The 19,804-nt window shown below is 43.0% G+C and overlaps 2 protein-coding genes across 4 annotated transcripts in view; one reads left to right on the forward strand and one right to left on the reverse strand.

The window, feature by feature from the left end:
• Positions 1-12,639, forward strand: CCDC90B (coiled-coil domain containing 90B). The gene is made up of 9 exons (XM_071733127.1): positions 1-176; positions 3,236-3,355; positions 5,991-6,094; positions 8,214-8,315; positions 8,953-8,994; positions 9,074-9,145; positions 9,232-9,285; positions 10,035-10,149; positions 11,271-12,639. Exons 1-9 carry the CDS (start codon positions 47-49, stop codon positions 11,324-11,326), a joined length of 795 nt encoding a protein of 264 aa, XP_071589228.1. The 5' UTR covers positions 1-46; the 3' UTR covers positions 11,327-12,639.
• ANKRD42 (ankyrin repeat domain 42) overlaps positions 10,398-19,804 on the reverse strand; it is a 21,671-nt gene continuing 12,264 nt past the window's right edge. For 2 of the 3 annotated variants that reach the window (XM_071733101.1, XM_071733092.1), the window contains 4 exons: positions 19,507-19,682; positions 18,967-19,093; positions 16,116-16,254; positions 10,398-14,243 (listed from right to left, as the gene is read on the reverse strand). In XM_071733101.1, coding sequence (XP_071589202.1) covers positions 14,148-14,243; positions 16,116-16,254; positions 18,967-19,093; positions 19,507-19,682 — 538 coding nt within the window. In that variant the 3' untranslated portion in view covers positions 10,398-14,147. Of the gene's footprint in view, positions 14,244-16,115; positions 16,255-18,966; positions 19,094-19,506; positions 19,683-19,804 lie in introns of those variants that run through there. The other variant, XM_071733112.1, reaches the window with a different exon arrangement.

Consider the following 19,804-nt stretch of genomic DNA (forward strand, 5'->3'; position numbering starts at 1 on the left):
GGCGGTGTCCGGCGGGGCGGGCCGGAAGCGGCGCGCTCGTGCTGCGATGAGGGGCACCGGGTGCCGGGCAGCCCTGCTGGGCCGGGGCGGCGGCGGCAGCCGGACGGGACCGCTCCCGATCCGGGCCCCGCTCCGGACACCGCTCCCCATCCACGCCTCGCTGCCTCCGCTGAGAGGTGAGAGGCGCCGGAGGGCCCGTTGGGAGCCGGCGAGTCACCCGCCGCCCCTCCGCAGGGCTGTGCGGGAGGAGAAGCGACATTAGGGGCACCGGGCCGCCCGCTGTGGGAGGCGGTAACCTGGGCCTCGGGGCCTGTTGGGTGGCACTGGAGGGTGCGCAGGGCGTTTGGAGGGCTGGGCTCGTTGCCTCAGGGAGATGGTGGCGGCCTGTCCCCGGTGCCGTGTGTGAGGGAGGCCCAAACCCCGCCTCTGGGGCAAGAGCGGTTTGAGGGGATTGGGAGAGAACGTCTGAGGAGCAAGGGGAGTTATCCAAGAGGTGCAGAAAGGCATCACAAAATGGGATCTCAGGTGCCATCTGTGGAAACATCGAGTTCTGAGTGCTGAGAGCCGTGCAGTGGGACAGGAATGTGGGAGTGAAGCGATGGGAACAAAGCACCGTGAGGTTGGCAAATGAAGCTGTCACATTGTAATGTCAGCTTTTCCCAGAGAATGGCTCTGTAAGGCATGTGTTTGAGCCATTGAAAAAATTCCCCCTGTCCATTTAGAGGACCAGCAGCTGTGCTGTGTGATGAAAAGCCATTGCTGCTCTGTGCAAAAAACATTTTGGCCCACAGTAAATTTTAGAATAATTTTTAATCTTTTGGACATAGTCGTCATTGCTTAACCCATATAAATACAAACTTCCCTTTGTCTCTTAAATCTTACACAGACCTCGGGATACTAGAGCTGGTTCTGTTTTAGCCACTTTTTAGAGTTGTTATAAGGTAGCACATCCCTTGTGCTACCTTAACTCACAGAGCCACTTTAACTCACAGTGGCACAGTGTGGCTTCCCTGTTGCAAAATTGATATAATGCTTTTAAGTAAAGTTCTAGATAAGATAAAAACCAATGTTTTGGTTAAGGTAGAGAGCCAGCAGTGAGAGGGTTTGGATAAGCTGGACTTAGAATTAACAGGGCTTTTTAGATAACAAAAGCCTGAAGAGCAGGTTTAAGACCACCTAAGAACCTGGAGGTGAACAAGTCCATGGGATCTGATGGGGTTCACCCACAGCTCCTGAAAGAACTTGCAGATGAAGTTGCAAAGCCACTGTCCATCATATTTGAAAAGTCATGGCAGTCTGGTGAAGTTCCCACTGACTGGAAAAGGGGAAACATAACCCCCAGCTTCAAAAATGGAAAAAAAAAGAAGACCCAGGGAACTCCAGGCCAGTCAGTCTCACCTCTGTGCCTGGCAAGATCATGGAGCAGATCCTCCTGAAGGCTCTGCCAAGAGAAGCAGATAACAAAGGGGTGATTGGTGACAGCCAACACGGCTGCACTAAGGGCAAGTCCTGCCTGAGTGATTTGGTGGCCTTTTATGATAGGGTCACAGTCTCAGTGGACAAAGGCAGAGCAACAGACATCATCTACCTGGACCTGTGCAAAGCACTCAACACTGTCCTGCAGGATATTCTGATCTCTAAACTGGAATGATACAGATTTGTTGGATGGACCACTCATTGGATAAGGAACTGGCTGGATGGTCACACCCAAAGAGTTGTGATCAGTGCCTCAGTGTCCAAATGGAGAGGTGTGAGGAGTGGTGTTCCTCAGGGTCAGGACTCAGCCCAGTGCTGTTTAACAGCTTTGTCAGAGACATGGGCAGTGGAATTGAGTGAACCCTCAGCAAGTTTGCTGGTGACACCAAACTGTGTGGTGAAGTCAACACCCTGGAAGGAAGGGATGCCACCCAGAGGGGCCTTGACAGGCTTGAGAAGTGGCCTTGTGCAAACTGCATGAAGCTCAACAAGGCCAAGTGCAAGGTTCTGCACCTGGGCTGAGTCAATCCCATGCATGAATACAGGTTGGGAGGAGGAAAGATTGTGGACAGCCCTGAGGAGGACTTGGGGCTTGGGGGGGGGGGGGGGTCAGCTAGAAGCTTAGCATGAGCCATCAATGTGTACTTGCTGTAGCTCAGAAAGCCAACTGTGTCCTGGGCTGCATCAAAAGAAGCACAGACAGCAGTCAAGGAGGTGATTCTCCCTCTCTACTCTACTTTTGTGAGACAACACCTGTAGCACTGTGTCCAGTTCTGGAGTCCCCGGCACAAGAAGGACATGGAGCTCCTGGAACATGTCCAGAGAAGAGACACTAAAATGACCAGAGGACTGGAGCACCTCCCCTGTGTGAAGCCAGGCTGAGGAAGTTGGGGTTGTTCAGCCTGCAGAAGAGGCTCTGAGGTGACCTTATAGCAACCTTACAATATCTGAAGGGGGCCTGCAAGAAAGCAGGGGTAGGGCTTTTTACATTGGTGTGCAGTGAGAGGACAAGGGGAAATGGTTTAAAACTCAAAGAGGGGAGATACAGGTTAGACATTAGGATGGAATTCTTTAAGGATGGTGAGACACTGGAAAAGATTGCCCAAGAAAGTTGTGGCTGCCCCCTCTGGAAGTGTTCAAGGCCAGGATGGACGGGGCCTTGAGCAATCTGGTCTAGCGGGAGGTGTCCCTGCCCATGCAGAGGGATTGGAACAGATGATCTTTAAGGTCCCTTCCAACCCAAACCATTCTGTGATTCTGTGGTTATGCCAATCTAACTTTCAAAATCATAACTTTCAAAAATAAAATTTGCACACAGCACCCTCCTTGCTAGAAAGGGCAGTGATAGAAGAAAGTGTTAAAAAGTGGTTGAGGGATTCTGTGAAGAACCAAATTAATTATGTTAGCTCTAACCAGCAGAAAGTGGCTGTGTATTAGAACTGCTCATTTTTTCAAAAGTAGGAACAGGATTGAAATGGTGTTTCTCAAATATTACAAACCAGTTAACTGTGGTTTTATATTTAGTGTATCAGGCTGCACAGCTTCTTTTACAAATGTACCTAAGAATGATCTATGAGTCCTCCATATATATTTTCTGTGGAAGAGGGATTGATGGTTTCAGACATGTGCTGTAACCAAGTGATCAAAAGGGCCCAGCTTTTTTGCAGCTTCCATGCAGCTTTGCAATGAGGAAATTAAAGTGAGTGTATTGCATGATAAGCCAATCAGGTTAAGTTTAAATCATATGTTATGATTTCAGGTTTTGCTGCCACGCTCATTAGGAACTCATATGATGTCAGAAGAGTTGAAATCACTCCTCTGGAGCAGAGAAAGGTGACTTTTGACACCCATGCTCTAGTGCAGGATCTAGAAGCCCATGGTAAGTGGTGTCTTGTAAATAATTTAAATGAACACACTGAGTTTAAATACTGGAGCTTTGAGTGCTATCAGTTCTGCCCAGGTGCCAGTATTTGGTGGTGTAAAATGTTTTGGTAGCCTCTCCAGGGAGATGAAGGAAAGGCATCTAACACTGTTTGATGCCTCTGTGACCAGAGAAATAAAACTATTACATTACATTTGCCTTATCTGTATCTGTAAGCAAATTTATAGTGTTTTCCAGGCAAGGAACACAATGCATGTGACAAATTGAAAGTAACAATGACAGTTAAAGAACTGTCTACTAGCAAAAAAGCACTTTTACTGGAAATTTTTTCTACTAGCCTGCTAAAAGTAAGTAAATTTGGGTTTTTTCTTACCAAAAATATTTGCAGCAGTGTTGTGCACTGGTAGCTTCTTAATACCTGCACTGGTATTTGGTGGGTGTGGCTGTCTGAAGTAAGATGGGAGTTCCACCTATCCCTGGCTTCTGTCTGCTCTCAACAGCTCTGACTCCAGTGCCTGCAGCAGAATGTGACACATCCCCTTGTGCTTCCTAAGCCTCCAGTTGTTTTCACCCTGGAGGTATTTTGGATCAGGTGTGAGTTTTAGTGACCTTCAGCAGAACTCTTTTCACAACCTTATTCTGTCCCTGAACCCATACAACCTCATTAGCACCCAGAACATCCTTTCTCATGGAACTGCAGATGTCCACTCCTTTTGTCTGTGCAGAACCTGGCTTCTACAAAATTAATTTGATGCCCACTCTGTTCCAGTGGGAAGAGGGAATGAACATGTCACTCATGTCACTCATGATCATGTAAACTTCTGTCATATTCCCCCGACATTCTTTTCCAAATAGGACATGGATAGCTTGTTGAATTTTTCCTTCAGCAGTATCTTTTTCATTCTTTTGATCAGTCCTGATTCCTTTCTGCAAATCATTTCCTCTTCTATCACATCGTGCTTCAAAGGGGAGGGAAGAGAGCTGCTGGCACTGTTTGACAACTGAATGTCCTGTGGACTTGAACAGTGACATCGTGTTCCATCTGTTTTGTTCTCTTTTCCTTTTAGTATTTTCAGAGGGTTTGGTTTGTTACTGATCCCACTAAGCATTAAGCTGATCTCTTCATTGGACTAACAACTATCTTTTGAAATCCCAAGGTCTTTCTCCTAAGCAACAGTAAGAACTTGATTTAAGATGAGGTCAGGATTTTATCCATAGTTTGGGTCTAATAATAATAATGTGCATTAGGAGTTAAAAGACTCATAGTAGTCCATTGACAATGTTTCTGGTTTTTCATATGGCAGACTTGTCAACCTGTAGTTCCCAGCATCTCTCTGGAACTGCTTTTAAATCCTGGTGTTGTTCTTACCATTTTCCAGTCCTCATGTAACAGATGGGCTGTGAAATGGGACTTGTCCTCAGCACTAATGCAGCTGTTTCCTCTTCAAGTTCCTGTAGAACTCGTGTGTGTGTGTGTGTGTGTGTGTGAGAATCTCTGGTGCTGGTGCACTGTGTTGTTACTCAGTTTAATTTGTTACCCAACTTCTACAAATACTTCAGCACTGTGGTGACAGGATCTAGAGGTAAAACTTGTACATACCACAGAAGTGAGAGAGACATTTAGTTTTTCTCAAACTTACTGCAAGCAGTTTTCAGGCTCCATTCCCTTACTTATAATAATTTCTCCAGATGCTCTAAAACTTCCATCTAACAGGAACCAGTTCCTGCTGTAGAGGAAGAACAAAATCATGAGTTGGCAAAAAAAGAAGCTAATCCTGAAAATTTAGAGGAACTGAAGCAGTACTATCAGACCTCTCAGGGATTGGAAACTTCCATAAAGCATGTGTAGCTTTTTTAGTAATGCAGTCCAATGGTGCAGCTTGACAGAACTGTATTTCAGAAGGAAGCAGTGGCCTGTTTCTCTAACTAGTTTGGCTGGAATGGATTTTTCAATAAAATGTTAATTGATCCCACTTCATAAAATGGGCCAGTTAAAATACAGTATAAGTGAGATGGCTGGAAATAAAGCTTTAGTGCCAAAGCTCTGGGCCCTAGATCAGATATGGCTAAAATGACAGTTGTTTTTTCCACTGTTCACTTTTCACTCTTCACATCATCTTTAGCATTTCAAAATTGCACCAAGCTATGGACAGTTTTCATTCATTCTGCAGGCAATGGATGCCACAGTTTTAAAATCATAGTTTGCATGTCCCCAGAACAATTTCAGTGCATGCAGACTCACCTCTGAATTTTATTATCCTATGGGATGCATGTGCTGTAGCTTCAGGTAAGTTTGGTTTTAACAGAATTCATGAAAGTTTATTACAAAGTTTTGTTGAATTTTGTAATGCAGGGACAGTTAAACATTGCACAGAAATTGGGTCATCCTGTCAGCTGCATGTGCAGACTATTTCAGTGCATTAAAAGTTAATGTACTTTGCAGCATTAAGTTTGGGGTTTTTCTGCTTACAGCCACAGCAACTGGCTCCTCACTGTCACTTTTCAGGAAGTGTGTGACTTCCTGTTTGCCAGTTAGGTGCAGCACCTGGATGTCCTGGTTTATTACACACCTCTTGCTCTTCATCCAGCTTTCTGATATTAACTCAGCTTGTCATCCCTCAACTGTTTCCAGGCTTTGGGAAGGAGCAAGCAGAGACAATCGTGTCAGCACTGATAACCCTGTCAAATGTCAGCTTAGACACAGTCTATAAGGATATGGTTACACAGGCTCAGCAGGTAAGCAGTGATCTGTGGTGTAACTACAGTGGTTCATATTTGCCTATTTAAAAGACAAATGAGCAATTGTCTATAGTGCTACAAACTCTTCACTAAGCTAGGTTGTCCTAATTTTAAGGGTGGTGTTAGGAATAGTAAGATGTCAGACCTTTCATCTCACAGGAGTGTTCTGCAAGTGTGGCCATGGGGTGTAAATGCAATGCAGAGATTGCATCATTTGCTGCTGAGGTGAAAATGAACTTTTGACTGTGCTTCATAGCAGTTGAGGTCAGATAAGAGGTTCAAGGAGAGCTTCTGAGACATAAAACCACCTAAAATGTCAGAAAATTTTGAGCTTCAGTAATGATGGTAACCCTGTTCAGAGACACACTGTGTTTTTCCTGTATACCCATATATAAACTAAAAACTACTATTAAAACAATTTAATTGTTTTACTTTGCATTTCAGTCTCTAAAGCTACATCTGCAGTAAAAGCTAAGCATGGTGAGGGGGTGGGCACAGCTCCCACCACATGGGTGCCCAGAGTTCAGCACCTTGGCTGGATTTTGCCCTGGGTCAGCTCTCTGTCTCTCTGACCTGGACACAGTTTATGTGCAAGTACATCTAGGCCTGGGTAATGAAGCTCTGGTGCACAGTAATGGCTTTAATAATTACTCAGGAAGGCTGTGCAAGCTGAAATTACATGTCATTAGGGAGTTAATGCAGTTGTGCATTCATTGCTATTTTATTTAAATTGCTGAACCTTACTTCAAACAGATTTTTATCTTACTGGCATTTATTCTGTGTAGAAGTTATCTTAAGTTTTTTTCTGTAAATCTCGGAATAAAAACTGTTTTGTCTCTATATTTTTTTTTTCATCAAAATGGAAATACTTCTTTTGTTAAGAAAGTTAGTATCCCGAATATAGTTCATATGGAATTCTGTTATGCAGTAACACTGGATTTGATAGTGTAGTCAGTGTTGAGACTGAGTAGTTTTAGACAGGATGAGGCAAATTAGCTCCTTAGCTTAAATGCAACTGAAGTTTTCAAGAAAGTACAGGATCACAATGCCAGGTTGGGAAGGACCTCAAGGATCATCTGGTGCAGCTTTTCTGGGTAGGAACACAGTTCAGATGCAGTGGCCCAGCACCTTGTCAAGTTGAGTCTTAGAAGTGTCCAGTGTTGGGGAATCCACCACTGCCCTTGGGAGAGTATTCCAAAGTCCAACTGTTTCATAGCAAAAAACTTTCTTCTGGTGTCCAGTTATCTTCCCAGTGGTAACTTGCACTCTCACCTGTTCCATGAGACTCCTTGTAAAAAGGGAGTCTCCATCTTCTTGGTAGCCACCCTTAGTAGTCAGGCTTTCAGTGGAAGCTGGGGCACATTTTAACAAATTTCTGAGAAATACAGTCTTGTGGCCTGAGTGAGAGCTCTTCATTTTGCTGGCTCTCAACTTTAAAAGCAAAATCCCACAGAGATACATAATTTTCCATGCTAAATAGTAGGGTAACTTCCTTCAGCTAGCTGAAGGAGTAATGCTTTTCTGTTTCTAAAATACAACATTTCTTCCTTTATTTCATGATATATTTTTTTATTCTCTAGTTCATGAATAGATGCTAAATTCTGAATTTGTTAGTTCAAACACCAGGAAGGCTTTTTGCCTTGCTTTTCAGACAACACAGCAGTGTTTTGCTAGTGTTCCTCAGACTTCAATGCTGAGAGGATGGTGTGATGCTCATAACATTAACTCTGGGCTTGAGATGGGCAAGAAATGGAAGTTCTTCCTTAAGAATTGGTTTCAAACCAGCACTTAATGCTTCTTGGCTACTGAATGTTGGTTAAAAATCAAAGAGAATGAAGGGTTAACCTTAAGTTTAGGGTCTAATATCTCTGGATAATATCTCTTGGACTAATATCTCTGGCTTTTTTGCTTAAATTCTATGTTAATTAAAGCAATAGAAAAAGGCCACAACCCAAACCTCCTGAGTCTTTCAAATTGCACCAGTAAAATTCTGTGTTTCTGTCACTTTCTTGTTGGAGAGTCTCCCATTTTCATGCTTTTCAGTAGTTAATAATTTCAGACCTAAAAATCTTTCTTTTTAAGATGTGCAACTTAATCATTGATGTTTGTTTTGAAGGAAATAACTTTACAGCAGATAATGGCCCATTTGGACTCCATTCGAAAAGATATGGTGATCCTGGAGAAAAGTGAATTTGCAAACTTGAGAGCAGAAAATGAGGTACTAAGAAATACTTTTGATAAAGCAGATGAATTGTAATGTATAACAGGCTATACCTCTTGTAAATTCATGTAGAACAAAACATGAATGTAGAAGTACTTATGGATACTTTTAGCAGTTGAAGTGTTAGTAGTTTACAACTTCTGTCATCACATAAAAATATATTTCTTATGGTAAGACTTGCTTAGTTTTTCTGTAAAGAAAAAAAATCTATACATCTTAGAATTGTTTTGTGGTTTTATTTAAGGGTGATTCTGGTAGAGTCTCATCACCATTAACCATACAATGCAGGGAGAGTAGTCAGCCATTTCTTTTCAACAGCTTAATAAACTCATGATTGAGGCACACTTTGGCTTTACTTGACAGGATTTTAGTACTTTTCTGCTGTCTTTAGTCTCAGAATAACAGGGTCATCATCATTACAAAATAATCCCTTTATTTTGAGCAAACTTGCCAGCAGATTATATATGGCTATACAGATTGAATACAACAGTTAGGGTATTTAATCATTAACAAATCACCCCATTGGGAGAAAAATTGTGGAAGAATAATGGCATGCATGTAACACATGACTAATAAGCTTGCTCAGCAGTTTTCTGAATGTGTAAAATCCTTTTCTTTTATCCTCTGCACTTAGAAAATGAAAATCGAATTAGATCAAGTTAAACAACAGCTAATGGTAAGTAAACAGCAAGTACCTACACACTCCTATTAGGGGAAGTAAATAGTTGTTTCCATAATCTTTATTTGCTTTTAAGAATGAAACTGGTAAAATCCGAGCTGACAGCAAGCTGGACATAAACCTGGAAAGGAGCAGAGTGACAGACATGGTAAGCTGGTCCATAGAGACACCCCTGTCAGTTTTGTGTCCTGTTTTCCATTTCTGCAATTGTAATCTATCCACTTTTATCCACAGTTTACAGATCAGGAGAGGAAACTGATGGAAGCAACTACAGAGTTCCATAAAAAGGTAAGTCTTGAACAGATCTTGTTGTATCTTGAGCAGGGTAGAGGTATGTGTTGCATGTTACATAAACCCCAAACTTTTGTTGAAAGTGAATAGATTTTTTTAATGTAGTAAAGCAAAAGGCTGCACCCTGTCTGTTGCTGAGGTGTGGGGGTTTGCAGTAAGCACCATTCAGGCAGAAGGAGGAACAGAAGCTTTGTCTCTCCCTTCCTCAGTCACTCAGTGCAGGCTGTTACAGGTGGGATGAGCCCTGTCCTGCTGCCCTTCCCAGCATTAACAGACAAACTGATCAGCTGTGCTTTAAGGGATGGTTCAGGTGCCTACAGCCAAGCAAGTGTTTCAAGGGCTGGAAGTCCTCAAAGCCTCAAGCAGGCTCTGAAGACATGTCCAGTCCAGCATCTCCTCCCTTTTCTGGCCATGGCCTGTGAAGGCTTAAATCTGCGTTTTGCAGAAATTTCGGGATGCATTTATGCACTTCAGAAACCCTCCTTTAGGAGACACTGGCATATCAGAGACAAAAATCTGTATACTCCTAAGTTTTCTTTTTTTATCTCCATCTTGAATATTCTTCCTGGATTGTATTAAATGATGTTCTGAGTCTTCTAAGGTCTCCTAACAGTTACGTATTTTACTTCAGTGATACACTGGAAATCTTTTTCTTGTTGTTGATAGCATGGTATTCTTGTTTGGTGTTGCAAAAATGAAGTGGCTAGAGATCATTGTCAAGTACGTGCTGTCTTTTAACGTTTCAGGATTCAAGTACCAACAGTCTTATCTCAGAAATCAGTAACAAAATTGACACTGAAATTGCTTCCTTAAAAACTCTCATGGAATCGAATAAACTCGATACAATACGTTACTTGGCAGGTATGTGATAGGCAAGGAGGTGAGTGCCAGTATTATATTTTGGTTGCATAGAATTTTGTTCAATAATACATTCAAAATAAATTCAAGAAGCAGTTGTGTTAACAGCAGGTGGGGGCAGAGGTGGGACCCTGCCCAGTTAAAAGAAAGGTGTACACACAAAACTTGGCAACATGCAAACACTTCTGCAGTTGGACTAGGATTGTGTCCAGAACAGGGATTAGGATGAACACAAACATGATCTTTCAAAATTTTTCTAAAGAGTAAAAAAGCAGCCTGAATACCTTGTCTAATCTGACAGTGCCTCTGCTCTCTGCAGAGCAACCATTTATGTGGCAGAGTTGCTTCAGCCCTTCTGAGTTTAAGTTACCCTGAAAGTTTGATATTCAGGGCTCCTTTGAGTGCCCAGTTCTGCATCCCACCAGGTCAAACACAGACACATAGTCCCAGTGTGGCAGTACTGGTACTTGCCCCTGCCAAGCAGAACAAATTTCAGTCTGATTTGAGATGGTCTTCTCAATGTATTCATAACCAGTGAAATTTTATTGTACTGGAGCTGGATAAAAAGAGAGTAATGCTTTACATTTGGAAGTGAGAACAAGGTTAAAGGGAAACATAAGCTTTATTCTAACACAGCAGCTTACAAAAATCTGAAAGACAATCCATCAGGCTTTGGAGGTGCTGCCCAGATATCCTAGTGTTGTGTCAAACAGGTGCATTTTTAGTTCATTGTAGTTGTTGTTTAGCAGGAAATGATTTTTATGTCTAGTGCAAGACCTGGTACAGCCATCTCTCCTGTCACACAGCAGTAACTGGTGACAACAGCAGAAGTTCCTGTAGCCTGTTGAAGTTACTCAGATGTGTCCCTGAAAACATAGCTCCTCATGCTGCTGAATTTGACCTCCCCATCTCACCACCTGGGCAGTGCTGCTGTGCAGGATGTTACATCTAAAACAAGTTATTGGCTTATAAATTTACTGTATCACAGCTGCAGCAATTCAGGAAGTTGAGGAGATTCTGTTCTACAGTTGTTATCATTTTTGCATTTAATTTCCTGTATGCAGAAGGTGATAAAATTTAGCATTCAGCTAATTATTTCCTTTTTTTTTTTTTTTTTTTAACAGCTTCAGTATTCACTTGCCTAGCAATAGCACTGGGATTTTACAGGTTCTGGAAATAGATAAGATGGACTGACTGCACCAGATAAAGATGAAGAAAAAGGCCACCCAGACAACATAAGTTCATGTTTGCACTGTAGATAACCCTGGTATATTTTTGTTTTGATATTCTTACTCTGCACTAAGGATGTTTCCTGAATATGTAACACTAAAGATCAAAATAATGGAGGGGAAGTAGTCAAATAGTAGTAGTTCTTGTTCTCTTATTGAATAATGTATTTATTCAAAGGACTTCTTATGCTAAATGGGAAAATGTTTCCTACTGTGTTATTGAATTAATTTTGGGTTGGTTTAATAGTTTTAAAGGACCATTTTCACTTTCAGCTCCTCTAGAAATGGGAATATTAAACATGTGATAAGCCCTTGAAATGGGAATACTGTTCCCAAGTCAGTTCCCAAGATTCCAACAGATCTGCTCTGATCCAAGTAAGTTCATCTGAAGTATGGGATATGGATTTTTGTCCTCAGTCTGTTACTCTCTTTTCTGACTGATTGAAGCCTGGCCCTTTGTTTTTTATGTATAAACACACACTCCAAGGCCTTTACTAAAAAACCCTTGTTTTTCTTGAAATATGGTTTACATAAATTGAAAATCTCATGTAGAACTAAAATGTCTCCATAGATTTCTTTTTTTAATAGCTTTTGCAATTTCTGTAACCCTAGAGGTCAACAGAATGGGAGAACTTTCCTCTTTGTCTTTCCAAGGGGAAATGCTTCCACTCTGAGCAACTGTGTGCAGCCCTGGGGCAGAGAAGTGCTCTGAACTCTCCCTTCAAGTAGTGCAGAGTATTTCCAATCAACCCTCACCTATTTTCTGGGCATAAGATCTGGCATGTAACAGGGAAATACTCTGCATCTGCCAATGTGGTGGTGGTTATCCTCCTCCCATCTCCACACTCCTCTGGACTGTTCTGTAATCCTGTGGGACACACTGACTCCCAACTTCTGGTGAGGACCCCTCTCCCTCCTGCCATGCAAGGACTTCACAACTCTTGTTGCAGAGATGAGACATAGCAAGGGGATGCCTTCCAAAACCAATGTAGTTACAACTTACTGAGTACAAATGCATGTGCTTGGTCTGATTCTTTCAATCAAAAATTAAAAAAAAAATTTTAAAAATCTTCTTGGATTGAACTTTTAAGAGTAGACTCTTTAGGGGCTAGAGAGTACATAGTACTGATAGCAGCAATTTTTTTTAATTGCAGTTTATTGTGTTTACAGTTGAACTTGCTCATATTTGCCAGTTCTTATATTCTGTGCATTAAATTATTTATAATCTTCATTTAAGGAAATAAAACTGATTTCTTATATTTGCTATCTGACTCTCTGAGACACTTGACTACAGATTACCAGACTGCAGACAGGCCCAGTGCCTGTGGGAGCTGAGGCTGCTTTTTCTGTTGTCTGGGTGTTTCTCACTAGTGTAGGTGGTGGCAGCAGAGCTGAGCAGACACTTCCCTGTTGTACCCGTGTTGTGCACAGACCATCTCCATGGAAGCTGCAACCATTTCTGAAGTTCTCAGAATCACAAAATTATTTTGGTTGGAAAAGACCTTTCAGATCAAGTCCAACTGTTCACCTACCACTACCAAGTTCCAGTAAACCACACATCCCTCAGCCTCACAAAGCTTTCAAATACCTCCAGGAGTGGTGACTCCACCACTGCCCTGAGCAGCCTGTTCCAGAGGCTGACAACCCTTTTGGTGAAGAAATGTTTTTCTAATATCCAATCTAAACCTCCACTGGTGCAATTTGAGGCCATTTCTTCTGGTCCTATCACTTTTCATTTGGAAGAAGAGATTAACCCCACCTCCTTAAAACCTGTTTTCAGGTAGCTGTACAGAGATAAGGTGTCCCTGTCAGCATCCTTTCCTCCAGGCTAAATAACCCCAGTTCCCTCAGGTGCTCCTCATAAGACTTGTTCTCCAGACCCTTCACCAGCTTTGTTGCCCCTCTGGACATGGAGTATCTTGAGTTATCTTTGGCTCTGTCCCTACATGAGAATGCAGCATCTATGGTGATACAGGAAATAAATGACAGCTCATCTCCTGCAGCTTCTCGCCACCACCATCCCCTGTGCACTGAACTGGACTCTAGAGACAATTTCTCCTCTTGAGCTCTGATTCAAGGTTCGTGCTGCTCCTCTGCATGCCTCTCCCTTGGTCTGTTCATACAAAAACAAATGGATTTTTTTTCAGTCCTTTTGAAATGCTCAGATGAGATTTCCTTTGGTAACTAAGGAGAGGACAGACAGGAGTCAAACACTAGCAAATTAACCTTACTGAAATCAAGTCTTAAGATACACAATGAAGGTTCCAAATGGAAAAGATTTTCATAACTGCTCACAGATGAGAAAAATAAGTGTATGTGACTTCATGAAATATTATTTGGCTGTGGAGGAGAGGTTAGGGTTGTTGTCTCTAACCACAACATGCCCCCTAAACTTGTGAACTCTTCAGCCCTGAGTTAGACTCAGCTGCCCATTATCTGGCACCCCATGAAGGAGTAATGTCCTGCCTTATTTAGGAAATACTTGAAGATTAAAATCAAGGGGCCTGGCATCTGTCTGCAGTTGAGAGCAGTCCCAGAGATAGTATTCTGGTTCCACACTGAAGGTCCTGTCTGATTATTTGGGGAAGATATTTTCATAAAAAATGCTGCTGCTGTTTAAAGTATTTTCTGTCCCAGAGAACTAAAAGAAGTAGTTCAGTGAAACAGAGCTACAGTTCATCTGTGGAGCTGAGTATGCCAGGGCTTTGCAGATCCCAGAGTGTTGCCATTCTGCCCCCTCAGCCTGCCTGTCCCTGCTGGGAGGCTCCTTCCTCAGCGCAGTCTCACAAACACTCCCCCAGGGCTGCAGGCTGGTTTCTTTTTTACTTTCTTTCTCTCTTTGCAAGTCTTGGAGATGGTTTCAGGTCCCTGAAACAAAGGACATCACAGTCATTAAACAGCAGTTACTTAAGCCTGATACTTCATAAGACAAGTTTTAAAAATACATGGGTTTGAGTAACCACAGAGTATTTTGTTCAAACTGAAGCTGAGGGCAGAGTGTAGTCCCAGGGCTGGGGGTGACTGTCACAGCAGGGTAAGAGTCAAGGGCCCCTTGGCTGTAGAAGTCAGAGAAGTTTTTGAAAACAAACCCACCTCAACAGAAGCTGTCTCCAATCCCAGGAAGTAAACCTGGTGCCCAACTGGACTTTCTTTAGATTGCTACTGGTGAAAAAACTTAGCAACCACCACTCTTCCACCCTAGAAATGGGGCACTCTATTCCTAGGTTTTTAACCCTGCCAGGGGAGTAGAATGGGCAATGCTTTAAAGTGAGCTGTGGAAGCAGAGAGTGGATTTCCTTTCAGAGGTGGTGGCACCTGGCTGGCCTGAGGGAGCATCACAGCACGTGTATGGTGGCAGGGAAAGTTGGCAGAGGTTAAAGGAAAGAAGAAAAAGGCTCAGGAGGGCAGGAAAGGTGCAGAAATCATCCTGTAAGGCAGGGCAGAAGGAAAGGGGAAGGAGAGTAGAAGAGGGATGGGAAGAACTGCAATAAGGCTGTGAAAGACCATTGACACACAAAACAAAGGACTATAAAGGCAAATTATTGTCTGAAAAGGTGGAAAATAGTCTGGAAAAATAAAAATTGGTGTGAAATAATAGAAACCTCCACATCTATTTGGTGTTACATGTGAAATGCAGAAAATTCAAAATTCATCAGCATCTACTGGCTGCTTGTAGTTGTGATGTCCTCCACCTTCTTATGTCTCTATGATGTGAAGAGGACTTAATTTTTACACCAAAATCAAGATGCTCTCTCTGAGATTTTCCCACGCTTCACATGATTTTCCTTTCCTAAAGAGGCTGAATTCTCTGCACAAGCTTTGTACAAGATCTTGGTCTCTCACTAGGGATGTCTGGCTGACTCCAAACTCTAACACAGATAATTTTGAAGTGAGATTTTTGTTGTTTTACTGGTCCCTCTGTGGGGCCACTTTTGGGGTTCAGTTGGTCTTCCCCTCTTTTGGGGAAGTTGGGTCCCCCTCTGGCATCAGCTTGTCCTCCCCTCTGGGATGGTTTGCCCCCTTCTGAAATCTGTCTAATTCACTTCTTATCTAATTATACATCCTTATAGGTAACCAATCATAAGTACATCAGCTGCTACATTGCTCATAAGTTGGCTTCCCTAAGGCTGTTTGTTGTAACCTGTAGTATTATTCACCTCCTTGGTTATTGCTAGGATACAACTGATGGCTGCTTCACTGTTGTTTGCTATGATACTGTTGACTGACACTACATTATCAGCTGCTAGGGGTATTTTATGATAGCCTGATATAGATCTTTAGATTGGCTTCATTCATCATAGGTTTGCTTGCAGTATTTGTGGTAATCTATAATTAAGTAGAGAAATTTTATAGAATCCTAGAATGGTTTGTGTTGGAAGAGACCTTAAAGATCATCTAGTTCCAACCCCCCTGCACAGGACACCTCCCACTAGATCAGGGTGCTCAAGGCCCCATCCAATTTAGAGGATAAAAGCCTCCATGTCCTTTGTGCATTACAGAATCCTAAAGCTGCAGGCAGGGTGACTCTTCTGGCAGTGACAGCACCTCTCCTGAAGCACCAGTCCCAGCTCAGATACCAGCTCCCAGCAGATGAAGGGTCAGTCACTGCATACACAGCATGGAAGCACTCAGGGATCACTCCACTCCCTTTTGTTAAAATGATGATGATGAAGAGTATCAGTGCTTCCCAGCCAGGGCACAGGCAGTAGCTTCAGTCCCACGCATTCGTGAGGCACTCACCAGGGGCAGTGCAGGGGGGGGTTTCCCCAGGCTCTCTCTGAGGTGCCTCAGCTCCGCACGCTGCTCATCCAGCTCGCTCTCCAGCTTCTCCCGCCTGACTCGCTCGTATTCCAGCTGGGCCTCCAGCTCCTTCACAGTCCTGCCAAAAGCAAAGGAGACAAGCAGAGCACCAAATGCATCCAAACCTGCCCTAGCTACTCCTCGTGGCCCACTGCCTTTGCCAAGGAACAGGTCAGTCACTGCAGAAAGCAGTGCCATGCTCCTCACACCAACTGTGCTGCTGTGACCTGTGGTGTGCTCCTGGCCCAAACCCCTCTGTGACAGCTCTAGCCACCTGCTTTTCCCTCTTCACTGCCACCTGGTTTTCCCCCTTCACTGCTACCTGATTTTCCCTCTTCACTGCTACCTGATTTTCCCTCTTCACTGCCACCTGGTTTTCCCCCTTCACTTCCACCTGGTTTTCCCTCTTCGCTGCCAGCTGTGCTCAGCACAATCTGACCACGAGATGGAGACGTCTTCCCACACACTGATGAGCCAAGGGCTAGAACACTGGGTAGGCTGTCACTCAGGTCCGTCTCCAGCTGTGGAAGAGGAAGGAATGCTCAAGGAGTAAAAAGGGTCAGTAGGAAAAAAAGCATTAAATGGATTCCAGAGGCGCAAGGGGTGGCTTTTTTGTTTACGTCTGGATCTTCCTATTGTTGGCTTGGCCACAGATAAGGAACACTCAAAGGAGAGCCTGCATGGCACTGAGTCTTGCACAAGCTCTCATCAGTCACACTCACATTACCTCCTAATTTAATTGAGATTTCTGGAGCTGATTAGATGAGATATTAATCACATATATTCTTACTGTAGCAGCAACTGACCTCAGTGACTGAGACATCTGGAGCTGAGCTGTCTCTCCTCTGTATCAGGATGAATTAGCACAGCTACAAAGCTGGAAGATTGGTAAAAGGGAAAGGGAGACATCTGCCCTGTGGATCCACACAGCACAGCAGGAAAGCTCTTGGCAAGAGCCACCACATTTCTCAGACTTGAAGCATTCCTGACTCACACAGCCCAAAGCACCAGGCAGCATCAGCCTCGCTGACAGTCAGAACACCCTGTGCTTATGCAGGGAACTCAGTGCTCAGGGGGACAGTCTGACTTCTTGCACTCTACAGATTAATGAGACACAGCTCCAAAATTGTGTGGCACACACGTGATGGCAATTTTTTTGCCATGCACTGCAGCCTAATCACTGCAGCCAGAAAAACCTGGACTAAAGCAGGTATCCTCAAAGTGTGCTACAGTGACCTTCCCAAGAGGCTCCTACTTTTCATCAAGTGAAATGGTGTTTTTATTAAATATTTTCAAATAATAAGGTGTTCTGGCATATGATAAAAGCATCTTGGAGTTTACCCACGGGTAGGTATGTACACTGAGAAGAAGTACTTCTATTTCAAAAAGCCTGAGTGGTTAGGGATGCTCTGTAGCCTCCACAAACAAGACAGACCTTTTGGAGATCCTCACAATTTTTTTTATTTAGCTGCATATGGCATAGAAAGCATCCCTTTAAGAGCCTCATCAGAGCCCTCTAATAGACACTGTTAGCTTTTAAGTAGCTGCTCTACCCAATCTGAACTCTTAATTTCTGCTATGAGTCAGCAGTGACTTTCCCATCACTGCAAACAGAGTTCCTATGTTTCCAACATAGGCATCAACATCTGAGCTGGTCACCCTAGTACTTTGAAGCCAGGAGAGACACTCCTAGAACTGATGAATCTCATCCTGAAGTAGGAGTCTACATCTCTATAAGGAGTCTAAAAAGAAGCTCAAGGTAACTACCTGGAATGCAGATGGTCTACACTGACATACCAAGTGAAGAAGATGGACTTTCAGCAAGTCAAAGGGTGATCTGTAACCAAAGAAATCCTGAGCTCAGTTTCTTGGCTCATACAGTTATAAAAGTAACCACTAAATTCCAAACTGAGACATCTATTACCTGCTGCAGATGTACACAGGCTGGTGAGTCTGCTGTCTCCTTGATGGCATCCAGGCCCTCCGGATACAGTCTCCTCTCAGTGACTAAATGACAACTCTGGTTTGGAGTGGCCCAAACACATAATGGATGTGGCTATCTAGAGAGACTGAGAACAGTGGGTACCCAAATCTTTTAAGAGGTAGAGGTGGAGACAGGGCTGTCTTTTGGATGCTCTATTGTTGTCTATGCTCTAGACAGAAGGGCTTTTCTTGGAAGTTTAGTCTGCCCATCAAATCACCTGACCAGTCTAACACAACTCTTTCTTTCAGTGGGGACCCTGAGAATTAGACATTATGAAAAGTGCTTCATATGCAAGGTCAAGTTTGATGAGATTTCTTTTTTCTGTGCTCTGGATATGAGCTACTGCTTTCTTGAGCATAGAAATATATTGCCCTTGACAGAGAAATGTAGCAGGTCATCAAAAAATTTCTGCTGTACATGCACTTCCATCCAAGCCATGTTAAGACTAATGTCTTTTTTCAGCTCTGTTGAAGTGCACATATGTATTAGGTATCCTCAATGCCAAGAAAATAGCCAGGGCTTATCAGACCCACTGCACACGTATGCTGCAGGAAAATCTGAAGGCAGAACAGATAATCTTGCACAAGAAGTGTGGAGTCATCAAACATTTGTGCTGTGGGGCTGATCCTGGTGGTAGAAGTCTAGAAATTCAGACAAATTGCTGAGGTCCATTTTGGTTTGCCCTGGCTAAAGCTGGTAAGTGGAAAATACAGAATGGCCAAAGCAACTTGAGTGTAAGTAAGCCTTAAAGAAGGCTTTAAAACAAACCTTACAGAATTAAACATTAGTAGAACAAGTCAGTCTTACTTCTCAGCTTCCTTTTTTTCTTTTTCCATCTTCTTCTCCTCTTCAGTTATTCCACCCAGCTGTCTGTAATTGCTGTAGGCAATTTCTAGAAGTTGCTGAAGTTCTTGAATCTTGTGATAGGCCCTTACTGTAAGACAGAGTTCTCCAGGTAGGCAGAATTCATGGAGAAGACAGTCTGGAATTTAATAGTCTGGAAAACAGTCTCACAAACACAGAGAAGGAATCAGACTGCTCAGCAAATACTGAGCTACACCTGACACCCACACAGAAAACAGATCTCAAAACAAGCAGCAATCCAATAAGATTTCACCACCATGGATTAAAAAAACATAACAATTATGTTCTGATTGTGTTCTGCTATGCTTTCAAATTAGAAACAATTTAGAAACAATTAGTTTCAGTGCTCAGTAGAACAGATACCTATCAACTATCTCATCTGACAACAAAAAAGTCACAGGAGTTGGCAAAAACTGCAACTAGGACAATAATGTCCTGAGAACAACTTTTTCAGATGAGGAGTAATGGGAAGATATTGCTTACTGCGTGCATTCCTTTTCTCTGCTTTATCCAGGCTTAAATCTTCCTTGCTATCTGTACTCCCTTCCACACCATGTCTTTCAAAAAACTTTATGTTGTTTGCATCCAGTTCTTCATCACTAGAGTTACAGTCTCCAGTTCTTTGTCTCAAAAGTTCCACAGCTGCTAGATGGGCAAATCTGCACAGAGAACAGGTAACTTACACTGAAATATCCCCATCTTCTGGAAAAAAAGCAGCTGTGCTCCCTGCATGTGACAGAAACTCTCTGAAACTCCTCATGTTTCTATTTATCAGGGAGGG

This window comes from Heliangelus exortis, chromosome 1, assembly GCF_036169615.1.
Source record: "Heliangelus exortis chromosome 1, bHelExo1.hap1, whole genome shotgun sequence".
Lineage (NCBI taxonomy): Eukaryota > Metazoa > Chordata > Aves > Apodiformes > Trochilidae > Heliangelus > Heliangelus exortis.

Excerpts from the sequence above, each read along its gene's own strand:
- CCDC90B (XM_071733127.1), top strand. The coding sequence starts at position 47 with ATGAGGGGCACCGGGTGCCGGGCAGCCCTGCTGGGCCGGGGCGGCGGC. Across the intron at positions 6,095-8,213 it reads TGGTTACACAGGCTCAGCAG|GAAATAACTTTACAGCAGAT; the intron begins GTAAGCAGTGAT and ends TTTGTTTTGAAG. Across the intron at positions 8,995-9,073 it reads AAGTTAAACAACAGCTAATG|AATGAAACTGGTAAAATCCG; the intron begins GTAAGTAAACAG and ends TTTGCTTTTAAG.